The sequence below is a fragment of the Phasianus colchicus genome, chromosome 1, assembly GCF_987193195.1.
Source record: "Phasianus colchicus chromosome 1, bPhaCol1.hap1.1, whole genome shotgun sequence".
Classification (NCBI taxonomy): Eukaryota; Metazoa; Chordata; class Aves; order Galliformes; family Phasianidae; genus Phasianus; species Phasianus colchicus.
In genome coordinates this window covers 57970430-57994607 of record NC_143436.1, presented here as the reverse complement: position 1 = coordinate 57994607, position 24178 = coordinate 57970430, and the positions used below count along the sequence as shown (strand labels likewise).

Sequence of the window (24178 nt, the reverse complement as noted above, 5' to 3'; positions counted from 1 at the left end):
TGATGGGAAAAAAAGGATTTTGTGTAAATATAAGGCTATTGCTTTGAGGGAAGGAGCACAATTTTCAGTGAAAAAATTGTGTGGAAAAGAAAACAAAAAATAGATCACAGGTTGCCCAAGGAGGCTGTGGATGCCCCATCCCTGGAGGCATTCAAGGCCAGGCTGGATGTGGCTCTGGGCAGCCTGGTCTGGTGGTTGGTGACCCTGCACATAGCAGGGGGGTGGAAACTAGATGATCATTGTGGTCCTTTTCAATTCAGACCGTTCTATGATTCTGTGATCACAAAAAAAGTCTTCAATCTTCAGTGTTGTGGATTGATCACGTCACCACAAGCTCTCATCCTGAAAAATGCGGAGAGACCTTGATCATCAGCGGGAAACAGACACCCCAGGCTCCCTGCTGGATCCACCACCTCTCCAGAGGGAGTCCAAAGAACGCCTTTGGATTTCTCTTTCTGTTCATCTCCCTCCCTGCCTCCTCTTGGCAGCTGCTCTGAAGGTAGCTGCCTAGGAGACGTCAATCACAGAGCTTTGCCTCACGCTCGCTGTATTAAATTGTTACATTTTTGTTTCTTAAATTATTCAGCAGCGGAATGATTATTTTCAGATGGCAGGACCACGGTTATGTAGAATAAACACTCTTATTTTCTGCCGCTCTGTGCTATTTTCAAAGTACAGTGAGTTAAATTTGGGACGCAAATGACTCAACAGCTGGTAGCGATCCATGGCTGCAAACACACAGATGCCTCCGTTGTCATCTCCTAACACACGCAGAGCGAGGCAGAGGAAGCACAGCACACGGGACTGGGATTTTAAAGACAAGGCTCTGCACGGAGGCAGGGAGCAAAAGGGTGCAGATGTATGCAGCACATCTGCACTGACAAGTGTGGGTACAGGGCTGATCAAGCACTATGTAGGCAGGACTTATGCCTGCACTGAGGGAAGGACTATTTGGGGAACATTTCTGAGGAGAGATGAGGATGAGGATTTGGAAAGGGTTGTTCCTCCCTGGATTATTATCTAAAAGCTTGCTGGGAGAAAGGCGCTCGTGCATTCGTAAGTGGGTTGTTCATTTCTTTAATAAACATCTTTTCTTGCATGTCTGAAATATAGCATTAAATTGTGCCAGCACACCTGCATAACTTTATTTCTTCTTCCTTCTCACACATCTTCCCTGTCTGCTTATCTCTGTCACAGAAGCCAGCACTGGAAGGAATATGTTTTCACCTCTGCTTTGAGGAAAGGTTGGTAGTTATTGCAACCCTGATCTAAGACTCATGAAGAGGAACTGCTGCAAAGGGCAGTCTGGCAGCAGAAGCCTTGGGCAGGTCAGAAGGAACCCAGATAGGCAGCAGAAATGGAGTTGGCAAACAGTGCTAGAATCCCCGAGATGGGAATATTTCCTTGGTGGAGCAGAGGACACAAGGCCTTCCTGGCAGCAAGTGCTTAGATGGAAAATCAGAGAGGAAAAACTCCATAGTGCTGTTTTATAAGGCAGGACAAAACAGCAAGGCTGTCAGGCCTTTAAGTGCCAGTAAAAAAAGGGATTGCAGGCTCCCAGGCAATGCCCCAAGCCCAGCATCTCACTCAAAGATGTTGCTAGGCAAAGGTGAGATATGAGATACAGTGTGAGACTACAGATCATTTTATCACAGATCTGCATGGTGAAGCTATATCACACGAATAAGGGCATTTAGCAGCTGGAATAATTTCCAAATAGACTAATTAGAGTCTGAATTATTAATGGTAAAATTTATAATTGGCTCAAAGCAAGGTTACAGCAAGAAACATACTTGACTTTGCAAAGAATAATGAAAATTTGCAAGGGTGGTAAAATGATATGCTTCTCTAAGGGAACTGTTAGCAAGAGGGGAAAAACCCTAAAATGATCATAAAGTGCATGTCACAAGACAAAACAGGCAGAGAGCAGATGAAGGAGTAAAGGGAACGGGTAGAACAGTAAACAAGTGCAGAGATGATTTATTGCATTTATTTGCAGTAAATTTGGAACAAAATAAGACAACTCAGAAGTCTTTCCCTGAAGGGCTGCCTTGTTAGGCATGCAGTAAAAATCCTAACAGTTTCACTGAAATGTGTTCTCAATACAAATTACAGACTTAGAAAAGGAAAACACATGAATGTGCAGCTGAAGGACAGAGCTCTGATAAGGCTGATAAAACGTCATTCTTTGTGGGTCTTTAATACATTTACAAAGGCAAGTGATGCAGCTCTTGCCAGGGATATAATTTGGTCAGGAATAATCTTATGCTGAAGCAAGTACTGGAAAAAAAATATTAGAAGTGCCATTTTTAATTTCCAGCTGGGACCAGAGACTGCAGCTCATCAGAGAGGTGCACCAGATTGAGCCGGGGGGGGGGGGGGAGGTGTAGCCTCTCCGAGATGCTGGAGTGTGTTCCCATGGGGCTGCCCTGCCACCCCACTTCTCCTGTGGCAGGCACTGGAGAGGAGGAAAAGGGTTCTGGAACATATGGGTATGAAATCAGCCCTGCTCTCAAAACTAGAAATATAGAATCTCACATGCTAGTGCAGAACAGCTGGCTAAAATGAAACGGACTGGGAAAAGGGACACTGAAACAAAAAGATCCTATATGTGAATGTGCTGGAGGATGGGGGAAAGGCCCGTAAGTAGCTGCCCATATGGTAGTTAGTTACGTTAGTTACGTAGTTACGGGTTAGCCCGTGTGCCTAACATGATACAGGAAATATTCTTAAATAACTTGATGAAGTACTGGAAGGAGGGATGCACTGAAGATGCAGAAATTTGCCTCGATAGGGTTATTTACCAGTGGGCCAGCTCACAGCATCTCAACTCTTTGGGGCTGGAAGAGAAACGGACATTTGACCTTAAGTTGGTAACAATGTTGGCTGTTACTTGGGGAGGAAAGACACCAACCAAATGAAGTGACAATTTTGCCACCGTAAGCAAAGAAGTCAAGGATCTGGATACATTCAAAAGAACTTCTCCAAATCTGAAACTGTAAGGACTGCTTCATGGGAATTGATAAAGAAGTCATACTCAGGCTTCAAAAAGCAAAAGCATGGTTTCAGAGCAACTAAACATGCTTTGGTCAAAGCAGAATATAAAAAATGCCCCAAATATGTGCATTTCTTTTGGTAGATGTTTAACTGAACTCCTTTTAGACTATCACTAAGTACTTGATATTCATGAAACTTGATAAGTTTGCCACAGGACCATGACATTTCAAAGCAGTGTTACAGATGCCTCTAAGGTTTCAGTGACTATTATAAAATTGGAAAATTACTGGAGGATGTGCCCAGCATAGAGCTTTTACTGGTGCACAGATTTTCAATAATTTGCATGTAGAGAACAAGCGAGAAGCTGCAAGAGGATGTGCTTGGAGTGATATATAATTTGAGTGTGACCCACTTCTATAATAGAATTAAACAGTGTCAAGTAGGATGCATAAAATGAACAAATCTTAGGGAAACTGAAGAGCATGGTTCCAAATGGAGAAACTCCAGAAGAGAAACTTTTGTAGGATAAAATCATACTGGTAATGCTGAAATGAAGCTACAGTCCTGGGTACAGGACACTATGCAGTAGTATCATCATTCAAAATGAGGTCAGAAATACTCCATATAACCTGCAGTGTCCATCTGGCCTTATGCAAGATGAGGGACTAAAACAAAATCTATTGCTGTCAGGTAAATGTTGTCATTCAAGATAAGAAATCCAAGTGCAAATCCTATGATAAATACAGAAAAATATGCAAGAGAACTTCAGAAGCCGTAAGAGATGTGTGTTGTTGATACAGATACATTTGGACTAAAAAGGAAAGATGAATTATTAATAATTTAAACTTGTTACAAAACATGCTGAATAACAGTGTAAAATACACTCTAAATCACAGTTCACATGTCCTGGATTCCAGATGAGCTAATACCAGATAACAGCCTTGCATTTCACAAATGACTTATTCCAGCAATTTGCTTGAGAAATTACTTCAAGCACAGTAAAGCAAGTCCTTATTAAGCACTGCCACATGGGCTAGCAAGAGGACCATTCAGTAAATATATTAAAGAACCAGAGGTCCAGGGAAACCATGTCTGGTCTTGTAAGATTACTACAGTACATTTCTCAGTGCTCCATTGAGATTTCCTGTTCAAAACTCATAGACGACTTAAGCAAGTAATGTTAACCCTGAAATTGTTACAGGAAAGCTGTTTATCTATAAATTAATACAAAACAAATGCTACAAACATAGCCTGAACAAGCAGCACTGCAAATGGAAGGGAAAGTCAGATTTTGGACTGATTATAAAGCAACCAAGGTAACACAGAATTCTGTTATCTGCAGTGCGGTTGGACACTGTAAGACTCCCAAAGCATTTTCCCCCTTTTTAAACCAGAAGAAAACTAACCAGAACTAGGAGGCATTTTGAAGGCTGATGGGGTGACATCTTGACAGCATTTATGTCAAGACAGAAGTAACAGATTCATCTTCAAACAGTGTTTGGCAAGAAAAGGTTCAAACTAGATTCATTGGCTGTAGAAAGAATGCCTACGTAACTTGTGACACAGCAAGAAAACACTGATAGCTACTGACTAACAGATTAGATGGCTTTAATTATGCATGTATTAACTGACTGCTTCATTTTGTAGATGCACATTTGCTGCTGAAAGAAACCAGGAAAGGGGTAGCAGTTGCCATGGACTTGTGCAACAAAGAGAATAACAACCCTTTGAAACTTTGATTCACGTGCCTATGCTGGAGCAGAAAATATGTTTGATCTCCTCCCAACGCATCTTTATTAAAAGTATCACACATCTTGACAGAATTTGGCAGATAAAATGATCTGGTGCCTCTCATTTCAATTAGTTTCAGCTTCCAACTGCTGGATCTTGTTATTATTTTGTCTACTCAGTCAAAGAGCATGCTACTATCAGATGGTTTCTCCTTGCACAGGTACTTCCACACGGTGTTCAAGTCAATTATAAACCTTCTGTTAAACACTTTCAAGCAATTGGCTTTTGTGGCACACTGTGTTTTTCGTGTTTTCCAAACCTGCAGTCATTCCCATAGCTCTTCTGCAAATCTCTTCCATCTTTTCCACATCCTTTTTGTTAAGGATACCGGGTTAGGATATCCAGAAATAGTTTAGCTTTCCCCAGAGATAATCCTACCTCACGCTCTTATCGCATATTCCCATCAAAACAATTATGGGATGAACTGGCACATGTAGCAGCTGCATTGCACTGAGAGCTCCCATGCAGCTGGAGATCCCAGCAACCGTGATCTCAGAGATCTTCTCAGAGCTGTTGGTTTCCGAGAGGCAGCCTTGTGTTCTGCAAAACTGACTGACGGTTTTGTTCCCAGTTGCATGACCTTGAATCTGTCTCCACTGAAATGTGTATAGTTTGAGCATACCAAACCACTGTTATTTTTCTAAGTTGCCAGTGACCCATCTCATTATGTGTGCTTACACTCAGTCTTGTTTCACCTGATAACTTTCATGAGCTTTCAAAAGAAACTTTTTTTGCTAGAAATTCCCCACATTTATTGATAACTTTCAATTGCTAAATAAGACTTAACTAGTTTCTAAAAAAAACTGCTTGTCGTATTTATTTACTGTATTCCAAACACTTTAATCTGATGCCATGCTGTAGTAAGTTAAATATCACACACATATCTGAGCATAATATAGCAACATAGCCCCCATGCAAATTAAGCTTTTAATTACATAAGCAATACTGAGCTAATTTGGCAGACCCATTGCCCATAACGTGCTGAACACCCACAACAAACCATTTACTGGCAGCCACATATAGACCAGTGTGTGTTTGCAAAGGGTACTAGCAGACTTCAAATGTGTTTGTGGGCACCAAGACATCTATCTCACCAACAGCACTGGAACATAAATGCTTATTATCTGAGCACTTAGCTCCTCTTCTGGGACTACCCATACTTTCCTGTGTTTTACACTCTTTGCTGTATCACAACACAGTAAGTGTGAACAAGTGGTCAAATGCATTGAAATGCTGATATGCTCAGTGGGCAAGGACCCAGACAAGCAAAAACCACCAGCAAAAAAAAAGAATGGAGAACAGAAGTAATACTGTTCAATTGTAGATGTTCAGCCAGCACCGTGGTTGGGACTTAATTCTCACATCCTTCGTTTAAAGTAATTATGTGCTATGAAGCCTGCTGGTGGCAGAAAGTTGGATGGCATCTGTAGTAAGGAAGACTGGAACATTACACAGGAAATATTGGGTAACCTTGAGGGCTACTATAGTGAAAATGGGAAGAAGTGCAAAAGCACAGAGTGCCAAGGCATATATCTAGGGACTAATAAACAGCAACTCTGCTGTAAACTGTGAGCTCATCAGTAGAAAATTACAAAGGAGGAGAAAGGCCTGGATGTATTATCTAACTGAAGGATGGCTGTGGGTCTCTCATGTGACATAGCATGAAAAAGGCAAATACAGTTATAAAGTACTTCAGGCAAGGGACTTCCATCAGGGCACTGGAACCTTCACATCACTATACGAGGCACTGATCAGACCTTGTTCGGGAATTACTCTTCTCATCTATATTTGAGAGAGGCATGTACAAACAAGAACTGGTGGCAGAAAGGGCTGCTGGATTGATAACTGATCTTACAGAGGGAAATCTACAGGAGTAGAAAACTCATATTTAGAGAAGGAAAGGTGAGAATTTACCATTATGCTCTTCGTAAGCATCAGAGAACTTAAACCAACGGTTGCATTTGACTCAAAGAACAACTAAGCAGGAATAAACACATATTAAAATGATGATGGGCACAGATTCCAGTTACCAAAGTCTCCCACAGTGGAATAGAATAGTAGTGGAAATAACATGTGCCTCATCTTCAGAGTCTTATTACGAAATTTATTAATCTTAGAAAGCTGAAGGTATAGGAGATTCTGTGACAGTGTTACTTGTATCAATAGTGGTCTGGTCTAAGCAACCTAGAAAGGCCCTTCCCAGTTTGACTTATGGAATATGCAACCATAGTTGGGCTATTCATAACATACAACAGAAGGAACTCAGAATGAAACCAAGTCCAGTTGGTTTCTTAAAACTTAAAACAATTCTGAAAACATGTTTTTAGTGACAGAAAAGGGGGAACATATGAAAGCAACATTTGTCTTCTGAGACACCAAAATCCTTACCTCCCATGAGGAAGAGAAGCCCCGCCACATATTGCATAAGGCCTCGATCCCAACAGCACCCCAGCACCCCGATAATCCATCCGAAGAGGATGATGGCCACAGCCATGCCCATGAAGCCAGCTGTCATCCTGCGCAGATCTGCAGTGGGGAAGACAGAAAAACAGCATGCTTGAGAACGGAGCTTCATAAAAGTCTTAATCCAAAATGCTACCAAAATGTGGGGTGTTCAATATGTTTTGGCACAGGAGGGTTTGTGTAAGGAACGTCCGGAGGGAAGACAACCCATACATTAAGCCACTAGCTTGGGCTGGGGAGAGGGAGCAGGTGGCCACACACACAAAACTAGGGATTCACCTTAGTTCTGATTCCATCTGTGATTTTGGGATAGACATTGAGCCCCTCTGGGATGCAGTTCCCCATGTGTAGGATGGGGCGTAACTCCCTGCTGCCCTGCAATGCTGTCTGTGAATCTCGGGAACTTCAAGATGGTGAGACACACAGTGCCCTGCTGTCAGAGACAAGAAATTCTATGCAGACACACAGCTTATTGCCCTCTCTAGTATCTAGATGGTGACCTTGTCAGATGATTTTTGGTGAGGACGTTTTTGAGTGCTGCGGGAGCACAGTGAGTGGAAAGAGGGCAGGAGGACCAAAGTGGAACATTTAGTGCTCTGAAAGTTGGGACAGAGTAACACATAAGATATGCCTGCATGGGGTTAACCTGTATTTATTTCAGAAGTAAAGGAAAAAGGTCTTCAAGATCTAATGCAGGAAATCCTTAAGTTAAGCCCTTGCTGCATCCTATATTTGCCTTCTGCAAAAAAAGGATGGGACTAGAGGGATCCCTTGTTCTAGATGTGCTGGGAAAAAAATCTTCACAGCTGCTTTTGATGTGAAATCTGAGCAGGGAAACCACCTTGCAAAAATAGAATGGCCTATGAGAGCTGACAAACATCTTTACATCCTCAAATAATGGAACAGATGGGAACATCTTCACTAACATTTGCCTGTTCCCGGTCCTTCCTCATGCATGCAGACAAAGTTTAAGCACTGATATGTCAAAGTATATGTGTAGGGAAAATTCCAGCCAAGTCAGCTCTCCAAACATTCGTTTCCTTTTGAAAGCAAATTTTATTTGCATAGCAATGATTTCACTTGCTTTCAAGAAACAGAATGCTTATGACAGAGGGAGGTGGGATTGAAAACCATGAATCAGCCACTAGTCTCTATGGCAGCTTCTCTCCTTGGCTGGTATTTCCCTGTTTCTCAATTTCTGTTATCTTTTGCCCTTTTTCTACAGTGGATCAAAAGGACCACAAATACCAGCAGTGCAGGGTCAGTGAAATTTATGAACAGCAACAAATTATCATCATCAGAGATAAAAAACAAACTCCTAATCCAAAGTTCAGAGACTCTGCAAGGTCTGTAGGTGTGCTGAGACAGAATGATGTGATTCAGTGAAAAACAGTTTACTCAGGGCTGCGTTCATTGTAGTGATTCTTACAGAAGATGGAGTAGCAGAACACAACCTTTCCCTTGAAATTATAATGAATTCTTGTAGATTGTCACTGATTTCTCCAAGGACTCTCTCTGACAAAAAAAAGATTACCAGGCCTTCAGCCCAACAGTATCCAGTGCCCTTAAATATACATCTTTATCTGAGGTTTTGTGACTGTCTCACCAAAACCACACAAAAAAACTCATCACAAAACATTTGAATGTATTCTAAATGGTCTGACACAGAAAAAAAACCAAAATCATTTCCTGCAGAAACTCCTACTTTCCACAGGCAGTGCTGGTCCCTTTTCCTTGGGAATTTCTCAGAGGGCTTCCCAAGGCAAGCAGTAAATGTTAGTAAGCATTTCTGTCGGCAGAGCGTCTTCATGCTCTATAGTCTGTGAAAGCCTGGGCTCAGTTTGAAAGACAGACAAAAATTTAAAATGTTTACTGTTTCTATGTCATCTTCAATAACAGCAAAACACGTCTCAGAGCTGCTGTGCAGCTGTCCATGTCAGCTCAGCAAAGCCCATCCATTTTAACTTGAGATTGCTGACTCTGGGTAATGGCACTCGCTCGTCCAAATAGCCTAACAATTTGCTTTTAATTTAAATATTCAGCCATGAGATGTCACTAACTCCTCAGACCTACCCAATGACTGACTGATGGTGCCAGTCTCAGAAGGGATCACAAGTATCTCCACAAACTATCCACAAACTAAGGGATGGTTTCCACCCCAGTCGAATGAGCATGAGTTTTACCATTGGACAGAATAGTACATACAGCAGGTCCAAGACTTGAAGACCCATTTTTTGAGGTTTGTTTCACTGGGCCTTTTTTCCTGCTGGAGACTGAAACGCAGCAATATCCATCAGCATCTTAATTCTGGGCTCACGTTCCCTTTTGAAAAAAAAACAAAGCTAACCTCTTTGACTGACATCTAATATCACACATGAAAAAAAAAAGTCACAATTCTTTAAGAAATGCTATTTCTCACTAAGTTCAGTGGGCTCAGCTTATGATTGCCACTGCTCGTGCCATATGCAAACCTGTTCTTCATTAGCCCGCCTATTAGGGTTTATTTAAAATACATAAAATACAAACTTTCTTTTCTGTTCAAAGCCACCTTGGTTTTTGTCCTGTCATATCCTTCCTTGAAGGCAGCCCTTGCAAATGGCAGTGCTAGGAAGGAGTTGCAAAGCTGGTTTCATAAGCAGTCCACGCTTTATCAAGAGCATCTTCCTGGTGCTCCTCAGCTGTCAGCCAGCATGAAGCTGATGTCAGTATAGGGAGCAAGTCTATTCAAAGTTGTTCTTTTATGGGAAAATATTTAATGGATATAATTTGTTGCAGCAGCAGATCAGCACCCTCAGGCAATTCACTGAGAAGGACATGGAATAGGAGCCCATTTCCTCTGGACACAAACCCACATTAATGGTAATTTTATGGTTATTGTTCTGATGGCACGGCTTCTTGGCAAGGAAAGCACAGCAGAAAAGCAAAGACTCGTATGGTGTATTTGAAGCAATATGTATATTCTTTCTGCTAATTTAGGAAAAGAGGGTGTCATATAAATAAACAATAGCTCATCAGTAAAAATTGGTGCTTTTTTGTCCAAATTTGATCAGCACTGACAAGACTTTCCCTAATTACATACACTGCAGTGGTAAATAGTGTCATGCTTTGCCATGTAACTCTACTTTGTGACATTCAAACATATCCTGGGTTTGATTTTTTAATGTTCTGGTTTATTTTTACTTCAATTGTTTTTAGATTATGACACGTAGGATTCCCCACACTCTTTCTTGGAAAACTTCTGAGTAACTGCAGAATCTCAGGATGATGGCACGACAATCCCAACGCAACTGAAGGAGTGATTATGCCAGAAAAATGCATTGTTGCATGTGATGCAGCTAAATGGAAACTGAAATAGCAAACATGCTATTTCACATATTCACAAACATGCTATTACACATTCCCCTGTCCTTGAGGACAGATTCCCAAAAGATTTTGTTCACTAACTCCCTGAAGAGCTTCGAGTTGGCTTTCCTAAGATTTGGTGTCCTGATTTTATTCTTTCTCTGTCCCATACGCCTGAGGATTATGAACTCTACTATTGCATTATCACTACAGTCCTGATGTCACCAATCAGATCACTTGTTTTGGTGTGCAACAGGTCCAGCTGGTCTTGTCACCTTCTTGGAGGATAATTCCTTAGTTCCTTTGAAGTATTTCCCTTGAGTTTCCCTGTTGCCTTCTCGTATTGTCTCAGAGGTCCCTGGCTTATGGACGTAAGATTTCAAATGTGATTCAGTGTTGCCAGCAGGTTGAGGGCCCTCACTAGAACCCTGTCCCTCTAACTTAGTTATGCCGTCCCACATCTTATCATGGACAGAATCACTTATCTCCCTCCCCCTTCAAACCTAGTTTAAAACCTGCCAATGAGCCCTGGTGTGTTTTCACTAAGGACCCTCTTCTACCTTTGAAAGAGGTGAAACCCATCACTGCCCAGTCATGTAGGCTATCCTGTTGTCAAAAGAAAAAAAAAATTGTGGCAGTGGTACCAGCCACAAAGCCAAGTGTTTATAATAGTGGATCCTCCCATTTCTTTCAGTTCTTACCCATTACAGGAAGCAGAGACAAGAAGATGACCTGTACCCTCGACTTCTTCATCAGACATCCTAAAGCTCCGAAATCCTTTCTGATAGCCCTTGAACTAAGTGTTGCTACTTCATCACTCCCCACATGGAGAAGGAGTAATGTAATGATCTGCTGGTCATACATGCTAGGCAGTTTCTTGGCAATGTCCTTCAGATGAGCCCCAAGGAGGTAGCAGACTTCTCAAAGAGGATTGGCATACTGGATGTTCAGTTCCCTGGTGGGATGAGTCACTTACAACTAATACCCTTCTCTTCTTTGTAGATGTAGCCCTGATACTGGAATAAGGCTGTTCTAATTTTGATTTTGTCGGTTCATCCGGTGTCAGTGGGCTGTTACCACCCACAGACAGGCATTCCTCTTCCAGAGCCTTGTACCTGTAGTAGAGTCCCTGAGGGCGTGGAGCAGGCAAGGAGGGGTTCTGCTTGCAGGCCCAAGCATGGGCGTGCCTCCATCCGCTCTTCTCTTTTGTAATTCAGACCTTTAGGAACTAACTGCACGATGCAAGTAAGGAAAGCATTACAGAATTGCTTGTTGTGTAGGGATTAAAATGTCAAAGTAGACTTTTGATGCCATGCCTGTTTGACCAGTAGTCTGATTGATGTACTACATGGATTTACCGATCACTTGTGGGTGAATACATAGTATTCTCTTTCCACTCACATTTTAGAGGCACCTTCTTATCCTGTTTACAGTTGTGAATATATTTCCTTTGAGAGTATTTTCCATGGCTAACACTGCTACAGGTGCTGCTGCACGAAACAGAGAGATAAACTTATCCTGATTCAAAACCAACGTGAATTGTTAGGTCAGGAATTCAGATACCCCATTCGAGTAGGCTAGAAACAACAAATTTCTTGATTAGTAACATTTGAGAAGGGACAGGGGCTGAAATAATCCAATTCCCATGACTGAAACTGAAATTGTAAGTTTGAAAGCCAGAAGCTTCATGAATCATGATGAAAAGAGAAACATTAGCATTTTAGACAACCTCTTTAAAAGAGTCTCATAAAACAACAAGCACTTCCTAAAAGCATTTTAGTCCTCCGCTAGAGAATATTAACTCTAAAGCTTTTCTAAAGATAATGAAAGGCAGAAGAGCTGATTAAGATCTGCTTATTTTCAAGTAGCTAGTGGAGAAGGTTCTCTCTGTCAGTTTGCAAATGCCCCTGCCCTTCATTTCACCCTGATATCTGTCCATCTGTATTTGTTATGAGCAATAAAGTATTTCATGCTGGTTATCACATTGTGGAAGAAGTTTCACACCCCAGCAGCTGCAAACAGAACATGTTCTGAATCAGCGTTGCTTCTTGAAAATTTCAATATGCCTTTTTGACTTCTGAAGTTCTGTCCTTTTCTTTGAAATTGCGTCATTTTTCTAAGGCAAAGGCTTGGTCCTTCTATTGATATCTATCTTCTTTTCCAAAAACAAGATTAATATTCTGAAAATATTAGACACTTCTTTCCTCACAACATGGACAGGAAGCAAAATGTGTGAAAGATGGGGAAATCAAGACAAGACGAAAATAAACAACCTGCTCATGACTACATGAAAATGTGGAGGAACATATAATGGAATCTATATTATCAGGATTTCTGGCAAGCCCTTTAATTACACAGCACTGCTTTTGCTTTCAGCAATGCTTATTCTCAACTGTTTGTTACCAGATCACAGTACAGTGTTTATTACCAAACCATAAGATTGTGCAGTACTGCTGAAAACAGTCCACCCTACATCTCCTTTCTTCTATCAACACAAAAAGGTCCTCAGGGACTAAAGATCCTGAAGGCTGCATCCAGAATCTAGGACACCTTAGAAGACAGTCATGACATAGGGCAGTCCTTTCCTATGGTGTCCCATCAAAAGGGGAAATCAGCATGTATTTCAGTGCCTCTCTAGGACCAAATATCAGGAAAAATCACAAACATCACAGAAAGCAGAAATAAAGTAAGTTAGCATTATTCTTTAGCATAATCCTTCATTCCAGGTAATCTTTGTGTGTACTGGACCTATACTAGATCTTACTTCAATCTATAACTAGATCATACTTTGATCTATACTAGATCAAAGTACTGTAGTAGATCCTGTACTAAATTCATTCTCATCTCTTTATTGATGTGGTTTTAAACACATTTGTACTTGAAGAGAGTCTAACTCACTCCCTTATCCTTTTTCAAAGCAAATATAGGTATTGAAAATCATTTAAGAACAGCTGTTTGAGAGCCTAATTTACCAGCTTTCACCAAGTTTAGTTCAAACAACTTCTTGTATAAACAGCCTCACAGAGGTATCTGATATCTTTCCTTCTCTGACCTCACCTCAATAGCGCAAAATGGGTGAAGATCTAAAATTGGACAGATGTGTCTTTCACTGAAAACTAACCCTAGCAGCTCCCAGCTACCATGAAGAAATGAGTATTAATGCAGATAATTTTGAGTGGCGTCTTCTGGCTCTCACAGTTCTCTCTTCATGTCTTAAGACAGTATTTTGGATGAGGTTGGCAAGCGGAGGGTGAGACTTTAATCTTTTCTTTCCACTTAAGGAATGAAGAGATAAGAAAAGAAATATGTATTAGTCTACCTGAGACTCCATTAAAATCTTTGAGTACTTTTAGTGAATTCTGTAGCAATTCAGTCTCCAATTTGAAGATTACTCTAACACAGTCACAATGAGTACAACCTACTTCAATAAAAGTAACAGTGGATTATACTTCTATGCACATACTCTGCACCAGGGAGTGACTCAGAAGTACAAGTCTCATAAATATGTACACTAACTGAACCCTCAAAAATGAGAAAAAGGTCCTCAAATAAGAAAAAAAAAAAAAAAAAAAAAAAAGAAATCAAAACTCCAAAGAACTTAGGTAAGGTGTTTTTTTGGTTTTTTTTTTTTTTGGTTTTTTTTTTTTTTTTTTTTTTTTTACAAGCGGTGCAAAAATATTTATAACAAGTATGTGTAGTTTCTCCTGAACCAGAAAATCTCATCCCTCATCCCTTTCTCTGGACTAGCGGTGCTGATTGTGTGATGAAGTGTTTTGTTATCAGAACGGATGAACTCACCAATATGGAAATGCTCATAGGAAACTCCACAAATACTTGTTTATGGCTAGATTACATTACTCGACATATTTCTCAGGACAGGATGTAGAAAGGACATTCTAAGACGTGATTTATTGTTGTTGGGACAGATCATGTTTTAGAGTTGGGTGAGCAGTTCATCAGAAGGGGAATGAAGTCCACAAACCCCACTATCTGTGGAATTTCTTGTTTGCAGTGAACTGTCTGATGAAGCACCAGGGAGGAAAGGGGCATCCCAAACCAAATCACACGCTGTGTGTTACTGCCTGGAAGAAGTTCCTCCAGCAGTGGGGGAAATCACAGAAGCGTAGGAAATTCTGGAGTGACTGAAGGCAATATCTAGAGTTTGAATATCATGTCCTGATCTTCCTCTTGCCTTTTGCTTTTGCAGGGTAGGAAGGAGACAAAAGAGAATCACTAGATAATAAGTGGCAGAGTTAAGGAGGCAGTAGAGAAGTACAGAAATAGAGCTTGTATAAGTGCAGGGAAAAAAGATAGGTGGGAAAAAGTGTCTCATTTGAGGCTGAAAAGATGGATTTGTATTCAAAAGAATTTATGCCATGGATATTAAAGAGGTGGATGTATAAAGGAGGCATTTATGCAGCAGAAATTTAACACATTAGATGGAGTTCTGATCTAATGTAGAGTTTCACCGTAGAAGGCAAAAAAATTATGCTAGGTCTTTGGAGAAAAATAGCTTTGAATATCATCATGTAGAATGGTTCAGCCTTTTGCTCCAATCTTACTCCCCTTGTGTTGAAAAAGAATATCTGGTTAGAGAACAAATTATCTGCTGTATTGCTACTCAGCTCTGAGTGGCAGCAGGCTGGGAAGGAAACAGAAGCTTGGCCCTTACAACCCCCAGTGTAGTGGGCCAGTGTGGCTGAGCCTCTGCCAAAGCATTGTTCTATTCTGTTCTGTTCTGTTCTGTTCTGTTCTATTCTATTCTATTCTATTCTACTCTGTTCCGTTCCGTTCCATTCCATTCCATTCCATTCCATTCCATTCCATTCCATTCCATTCCACTCCACTCCACTCCACTCCACTCCACTCCACTCCACTCCATTCCTCCCTATCCTATCCTATCCTATCCTATCCTATCCTATCCTATCCTATCCTATCCTATCCTATCCTATCCTATCCTATCCTATCCTATCCTATCCTATCCTATCCTATCCTATCCTATCCTACCCCATCCTGCCCTGCCCTATACTCCTATACTGTCCTATCCTACCCTATGCCATGTCACACCATCCCCTCTCCTCTCCCACTCTGATTTTGGAGATCAGTTCTTTTTCATTGCTGTTGTTTTTTGTTTGTTTGTTTTTCATAAAGTACTTCAAGTTGATGGTTTATATTTATTCAGAGATGTTCATGAATAATCTTTCTTTCTAGATTTACTGTCTGGGGTTTTAGCACTGCAATATGTGATCATCTAGGAACACTTCCAAGCTTTGGTCCCAGCAGAGTATATTTGCAATTTGACCAATCAACCCCTTCATCCCTTTTTCTCTTCTTAATTCCTCAGAAATAAGGAAAAAAGCCTGAGTCAATTGTATTTTTGGCCACCCTTTTTTATGTTCATAACCTTAGTATTTCTCACTCCTGCTAAATGAGGATACATAAAGCAAATATTTCCCACTCCTGGATATGCCAAGAGGCTTTTCATTGTGCAGCCTTCATGGATTACAGAATTAGAGGAACACACAGTAAAATGCATTCTGTTCAATATCAAGATGTGGGACTTTATCAGGTTAGAATTGTAAGATCTAGAGAAACTTGGGAAAAGTGGCCTCTCCAAGCACCACTGCCTCCAAGGGGCTGAGCATCTGTGCAAAGAGCTCAGAGAGATCTGCACTCCCTGAAATCAGTGGGAAGCTTGGGTACTCCAAAGATTTCCTCAGAAAAATCAGACTTTTTCCCATTTCCCATGAGTGCCATCCAAGCTGATTCACCACTTTTTTCAGAGGCATTTAGATAATAGCGATGAACAGTGTACAGTAACAGCTGTGTAATCTGGATACAGGAAGCTCTACATGCTATTATATATAGCCATGGTTTTGTTGTCTAGTTTACAAAATCCTGCTTCCTCAGGGAACGCACACTGCCCTGCTACACTGCATTTCTATGCCAACCACAACTGCAGAATCTGTGTGTTCAACTCTGTGGTGACTGCTGTAGGCAATGCAGCAGTCCAGCAAATAGGGAGAACAATGGGAAAAGCTCTGCTACTCCATCCCAGTGATGACTGGCATGAGAATAGGATCTTCTCTTTGGAAGGAAGTCCTTCACTAAACACATGAAAGTTTCTTACATTTAATCTTCAGTTAGAATCTCATCCGTTGAATCATTTCTTGCAAAGGTGGTCAGGGCCCAACAGGGCCAGAAAGAAACAGAAGAAATGGAAATATCACTTCTTCTCTTCCTCTTGATGAGGAGAGAAGAGAGGACAAAAACAAAAAAATAAAAAACAAAATAATACAATAAATAAACAACAACAAAAAACAACAGATGGAGAATGGAAGAGAGTGATGAAGAAAATTAAAGGAAAGTTCTATTAAAGATGACAAATGGAGTGTGAAAAGAAACAAGAAATGTAATCTATGCAAAATCCCAGTTATCAGGCAGTGTTAAGAGCCTTTTGTAAAACACAGGTTTACCCTACATTCATCTTGAAGATAAATGAGGTTAGAAGTATAGGGGAATGGACCACAGGAGGTACAGGAGGGGTAACACAGAAAGACAAAGACTTGGTAACACTTCCCTCTGTGATCACCTTGCTGCATTTGACTTCCTCCCCTGCTGCCCATCCCACCCCGCCACCAAAGCCCTGCTCACACTCAGTGAATAAAACATTAACTCCAAGGTTCTTCTGCCCTTAAAGTCTCAGTCCCAGCCTGTGGTGCAATATTGCGCAGCACAAGCCTAAGAATAATCCCATCATAAAGCATTCAGAGCAATGCTTTTGATAAATGGTTGGGAGGAAAAAGGCTGGAGGTGGAGTGATATCTCTGCCTTATCAGTGCCCCAGCTCTCTGCTCAAACATCCTCATTTCACAGACACTAGCATTAAATATTTTAATTCAGGAACTCTGAAAGGTGTATTCTTATTTTTAAAAAGAGCATGTAATGCAAACAAGGCCGGTCTGGGACTTGGGAAAGAGGAAAGAGGATGAGGGAGAAGGGAGGAGATATAGAAAGACATTTAAAGCCATGAGAAAACATTCTCTTATGGAGAAATTCTGATTTTGAAGTTTACTCTTCTATTAACATTTAAATTGAAAGGCGTTTCTTCCAAGCTCCACATTGGAAACCAGAAAATCTGCATTTAAATAGATAGCATTTAAAAGGGGGGGAGGGGAAGTATATATCAGAATTGAATGCTTCTCAGTTTGTCTGAAAATAACTTCTCTTATAGATTATTATTTTTTTTTTCTTTTTTCTTTGTGTGCGTGTTAGAAAGAGAAGTTGGACATACATTAAAATTCTGCTTGGCACAAGAAGGAGGTGGGGGGGATGTCTGCTTAATTGCCCAAGACCCAGGTTTTGAGCTGAGATACTCTGCCTCTGGAGCCTGTAGAAGGGACGGGGTCAGCAGGGTCCTCTCCTTCCTGGTCCAGGGGATGCACCCACTTCCACAATGCCTGTCTCCCTACAGATATAACCACCGTCCCCAAAGGGAAAGAATGAAGATGATAATCCTGCACTGTGCGTTGTGTATAGGGTCAGTCTCCTGCTCAATCTGCCAGTCTTTGCCTCATCTCTCAGCCCTGCTCTGTCAGTGCCCCGCATCCCAAGGCTCCCATTGTCCATCAGACTGTATATACAGCCAAGAGCAGGAGCTGAGGTGGAGCAGAGAAATCCCTGCCTCGCGAGAGAGCAACCTCTCACTGTGCCTCTGTCCACAGGAGGCCACAGAATCCTCATTTCTTGTTCTTTGTCATGAGCGATGAAATTAAATTTCACCTACCAGCAGCATTTGGGGAACAACAAAGAGGCACCTGCGTGTGGTGCGTGCTCTAATTCCACAGCACAATGGACTTCATCTCCAGTGAAAAATCCCTGGGACAATCCAATGATTAATATTCATTCCCTTTTTTTCTGCCTCATTTTCAAGCTCATTCTTATAGAAAAGGTCAGGCACTTGATACCCCCTGGCACTACTGTATCAGACACCTAAATGGTCTTTTCTTCCGTGTCATAAAGGGAATAATCAGGAACGAATGAGGAGCAGTGCCCCAGAGGCTCAGCTGGACTCTGGTGGGTTTCACCTTAGGGTTACTGGTCTGAACCTAAGTTAGGTTGGTGCTGGCTGTAGGCTGCAGTCCAAAAGACAGGCAGTAGGTCCTTTGAAAGAGTAAATCCAACAGCTGAGTGCCTACACAGCAATTTCACTCTATTTAGAGTAACACTGCAACAGAGACTGAAGCTTGTGGCAGACTCTGGACACTCCTCTGCCTGCTCTTCCTCCTCCTCCTCTGCTTCTTTCTGCTTGTCTAAAGGATGGCTCCGGTGCTCCCAGGCAGCCATGAGGGTGACTTTAAAAGAATAAGGTTAAAAAGCCAAAGGACAAAAATAAGGCATGAGAAGGATGGATCAGTATCCATACACCAGTAGAGGGGCTACAAAGATGCAGCTACTACTCTGCTTTTCATACAGACCTGGAAAAAAAGGAAAAAAAAAACCACCAACAACAAAAAAACAAACCAAAACAAGCAAACAACAAAAAAGCAACCACCAGGTTTTGTGTGCCACATTTCTCACAAACTAGGATGATCTTATCTCAGGGCCATTTGGGGAATTCATATATATAAGATTGTGAGCTGAGTTCTCTGCAGTGGTCACACCAAACACCATCAAAATGTCTTGAGCAGATAAAAATGTTTTGGTAGGATATGGGAATTCTTTTAAGTGCTGACTTTGTATGAAATTTGATTACATCTAGAAAAACAGAGAAGAAAATAAGCAAAACAGTAGGCCCCTTTTGTACACAATCATCTGAACCTTGAGGAACAATTGGGTGTCATGATTCCTTCTTGGGCCACATTGAAATTACAGAAAAATGAGCAGAGTCCTCCAATATGACACCAGGCCCCTCAGACTCAAGTTCTGTAACACAATCAGTAAAACCTCAGGCTTGGTGGCTCAGTGAACACGAACAATTCGTACCACACGTGACCAGAACAAGTCTGGCTAACTTGCTCCTGTTGCCTCTCTGTTTTCCCCAGCCCACCTTCCTTGAGATCCCACATGGAACAACCTTGTTCTTCCTGGTGTCTGTAGCTAATCTGTATCCCATGCAGATGGAAACCACTTTGTGAGAATATATATTCGACAAGCAGAAACATTTAGCAAGAGAAGCAGGTGCCTGGAAAATGGATTCCCATTTGTCCTTCCCTCCCCTTTTCCAAAACCCAATCATTTCCCTGTTAATAAGCTCGCTGAATATAATGCGGCACTAACCTTTCAGAATTGATGCCAGTGACATTTTGACAGTTCCACATATGGGCCTGCCGAAAGCAGAAGGAATATACATTTGCAATTTGGTAAAAAGCTGGGTGAGCAGCCAAAGCAGCTTGGGGGAAGGAGGAGAAATGCGCCAACCAGCCAAACAAAAGCCCACTGCACAGATGTTATGAACAGAAACAAGGAAAAAACACATCCACAGCTGGATGCACCCAGCAAATATGTGCTCAGAAAAAGAGCTTGAGGCAGCCATTAAGGCCAGCCTGGCTTGAGATGCCTCCCAACTGATTTTCCTCACGTGGCAAACTCAGGGAAAGTATTTCCTAGCAAAAGGAAAATGGGGCATGGGATTCAATCTGTGCAGGCTATGGTTAGCATCAAATGTCACAGAACTCGGCAGTTGTTCTAATGAGGAATCTTCCAATATTGTCTCCGATGTGATCAATCATAAGGAAACAACTGTTTTCTAACACTGTTTTGTGGAGCATCTTTGAAGTTAACTTTTCAAAGTATCTCTGCACAAAACATCACTGACAGCGCACAATACCAGCTCAGCTGTTCTGTGAGTGTATCACACATTGTGCACCTTCCCCAGGTTATATCTCTTCACATCCAACTAATATTTGGTTAAAAATTATCCTCCAGAAACAGATCCAATCATCACGGTACAAGATGAAGATGAGAAAAAAATTGGACTTAGCTGTTTGCTGCAGTGTTTCATTAACCCCCACTGAAGATGATTCTATTCTTTCATGTAGTTATGTCTGATTTCTGATTCCAGGCACTGGTTATCACAATATGGTAAGATAAGGGGTGCTCTGTGAACTCTCCTCTCTCCTTTTCTTTCTGCTCTCCTTTAGCCACATGCAAACAAGTTTAGCTGAAACCAGAGAACTGTTGATTTCAGCTTGGTTTATTGATACATGGAGATTGTGGAGGTGTATACCAAAGAATCACAGAATGATTTGGATTGAAAGGGACCTTAAAGCCTACCCAGCCTCAACCCCCCGCCATGTGCAGGGCAGCACCCACTAGCTCAGGCTGCCCAGGGCCCCATCCAACCTGGCCCTGAGTGCCTGCAGGGATAGGGCACCCACAGCTTCTCTGGATAGCCTGTGCCAGAGCCTCACCAGATATATGCAGATGTAAATAGTAATATGTAATAATGGTATGACTGTTGTACGTGACTAAGCAGTGATGCAAAATTACTATTTAAATACAATGTTTTTTTTGAATTTTCTTCATGATGGTGTGGGATTTTCAGTATCACAATGGTCCAGACACGAATACCCCAGATTGCAACTGGAAGGCAATGGAGTATGCTCTTCTCCTCTCCAGAAACAGAGACAAATGCAGAGCCCTAAAAAATCTCTAACAAATCCTAGATCGCTTCTTAAGGGATCTGAAGCCACTGCCCAGCAGCACGGAAGGCACAGCATCAGAAAGCTTTGTTTCTGTTTGTGTCCAGCCATGATTGATAAGCCTGAAAACGTCAGCTTTACCATTTTTCAGGCATTTCACCTGAAGTATTTTTGTGCTGAAGAAATAACAGTAGGGTAGCTGCAGGATAGCAAAGTAAAGGTTAATAGTATTAACCGCACTCAAAGACAGTGTGAAATTGAAGACCTTTCTGAAGTAATGTCACCTGATGGGCAGGGGACTGCAGCCAAGGCCAGAACGCACAAGGATGTTTCATGCAACAGCAGGACAGAGTTGATGGCCACAAGCATGACATGGGGTCATGTTTGATGGGACTGGGAGGATGATGCGGGTCACAGGGAAGACCTTATTGTTCTCTACAACTTCCTGAAAGGAGGTTGTAGTGAGGTGGGCATCAGCCTCTTCTCCGGGGTGATGTGATAGGATGAGAGGGAATGGCCTCAAGTTGTGTCAGGGGTGGTTCAGATTGGATATTAGGAAACATTTTTTCTCAGAAAAAATGGTGAGGCACTGGAAGAGGCTGCCTGGGGAGGTGGTTGAGTCACCATCCCCGAAGGTGTTCAAGAAACATGTATGTGGTAATAAGGAACATGGTTTTGTGGGCAACATTGGCAGTAGGTGGACAGTTGGACTAGATGATCTTAGAGGTCTTTTCCAATCTTCATGAGTCTATGATTTTATTATTATAAGGGCAGGGTGTCCAGAAGTCATGACAGAAAGCACGCTGGATTTCACCACGCTGTGCCTGATCTGAGGTCATCCACCTGTCAGGCTCCAGGAAGCAGTGTGAAATGGTTTCCAAAGCTAGGATACCATATTTAGTCCCAAATACTTCTGCAACACATGCTTCATCTAAAATAACTGGTAGCATCCAACTTGGCACATGAGACTACCTGGTCTCATCAGATTAAAAAAGTGAGACTTAGTCATTACTTGGCAACAACAGTCCTGTGAGCAGGTTGGGCTTTCACACACACAGAAGAACAGAGAGATCCCCTGCCTTGCTTGAGCAGTGCCAGTAACACAGATAAGAATAGCACACAAATGCTCATCGCAAGCTTTCTCCTCAAGTCTGCACATCCTCAGCAGATAAACAGGATAGGAAGACCATAGAATCATGGAATCATTAAAGTTGGAAAAGACCTCTAAGATCATATAGGCAGCCTGCTTCAATGCATCACTGCTCTTTCTGAGAAGAATTTTTTCCCTAATATCCAACCTGAATCTCCTCTGGTTGAACTTAACGTCATATTCTCAGTCCTATTACTGCTGCTACCTGAGAGGCTGGCCTTCACTTCACCACAGACTCCTTTCAGGTTGTTGCAGAGGGCGATGAGGTCTCCACTGAGACTCCTCTTTTTCTGATTGAACAGTCCCAGTTCCCTAAGCTGGTCCTCATAAGACTTGCATTCCAGATACTTCACAGTTTTGTTTCCCTTTCCATCTTGGATTATTCTATTATTCTGCAACACCAATGAGCCCTGTTTACATTTTTTTTATATCTTATTTTTTTCAACCAACCTCCCAAACTGTTGATAACTGTCTCTGCCATATACCCACCAACAAAGAAACTGTGATCCCTGAGAGTGAGTACCAAGGTCTGCAGAGCACACACACAGTGACACTGGGACAAAAGGCACAACTTTACACTAAGTGCCTCATTCATCAGCCAGGAGCAAGGCTGGTTATGTGTTTGGATATGTGCAAAAAGAGAGAAAAGAGAGGAAAGAGGTGACAGTTATAAATGTTTTGCAACCTGAATATGACATTAATGTATGTATGTGGTGTGTTTACAACATTAGGTATTTGTGCACAACTCTAATAAATACCATGTTCAACAGCAATGTTTCAGAAAAACACTTGGATCTAGAAGGGCTTGCCATGATGAAACAGACTCTCTAGTTTTACTTTGAAAAAAAAAAAAGAAATATCTGTGTACTTAGTCAAGTCCTTAATAAAAATGTAGAGCAATTCCAACAGTGCTCCATATAAAGTTTAATTACCAACAGGCACATTGGAATGACCAGAGAGACTTAAGTGATCAAAACCTGCTCCATAAAACACACACTTGATTTCTGTGCACCAGAACAGAGTCTTAGTAACCTCCCAAGTCTAGAAACATCCAATACAGGATGCATGATGTTGCACCACAGGCACCCAAGGGTCCTCTCTCTGTGGAAGAGGCAGCAAGCCTATGTCTGGGGGATGAGCCAGTGAAGTCCCAAGTCAGAAAGCTCAGCACAACACATGGCTTTCTTTGCTCATTCACCTTAAAAGGCTGCAGAGATAAATCAGAGATGTTTCCAATGCTAGCTGGAAACTGATTGCCAAACTACCTTGATGTTTTCTTGACATTGCTCAGTTGATGGAGTACTGCATGTGGCTCCTCCTGCTCGCCTGGTACCAGAGTTCTATCTTGTGCAGGGCACAGCCATGGCCACAGGCTCAGGACGTCTTTCATTTGGCCAAATGTGCCATCCTCTGCCCCAATTCAAAACTTTTTTGAGATTAGAAAAGGACCCAATGCTGAATCAATGTGATCAGCTCAGAAGCAGGGCAGTCATTGGTAGTGAGGTAGGCTTCCCAAAATCCATGGCACACAATGTTTCTGTAGCTACCTGCATAACGTTTTTCTTCTTTTGTATATGTCAAAAAAAAGAGAGAAATGTAAATGCTGCATACAAATGTTAATATGCTCTATTAATAAATAAATAAATAAATAAATAAATAAATAAATAAATAAATAAATAGATAAATAAATAAACCCTCATATGGGTGTTTTCTTAGAATACAACTTTCTGACTTCTCATTTCCAGACAGCCTTTTTTTCAAATTGCACTTAAATTAGAAAGAAAGGGGATTC

At 41.6% G+C, this 24178-nt stretch overlaps 1 protein-coding gene across 3 annotated transcripts in view; it reads right to left on the bottom strand.

Moving 5' to 3' along the window:
* The window catches only part of TMEM178B (transmembrane protein 178B), a 221458-nt gene that overhangs the window by 21973 nt on the left and 175307 nt on the right, over positions 1-24178 (bottom strand). For all 3 annotated transcript variants that reach the window (XR_016468437.1, XM_090144425.1, XM_031589800.2), the window contains exon 3: positions 7177-7314. Coding sequence is in view for 2 of the 3 variants with exons in the window: in XM_090144425.1 (XP_090000551.1) it covers positions 7177-7314 (138 nt within the window). In the remaining variant the exon portion in view is untranslated. The remainder of the gene's footprint in view (positions 1-7176; positions 7315-24178) is intronic.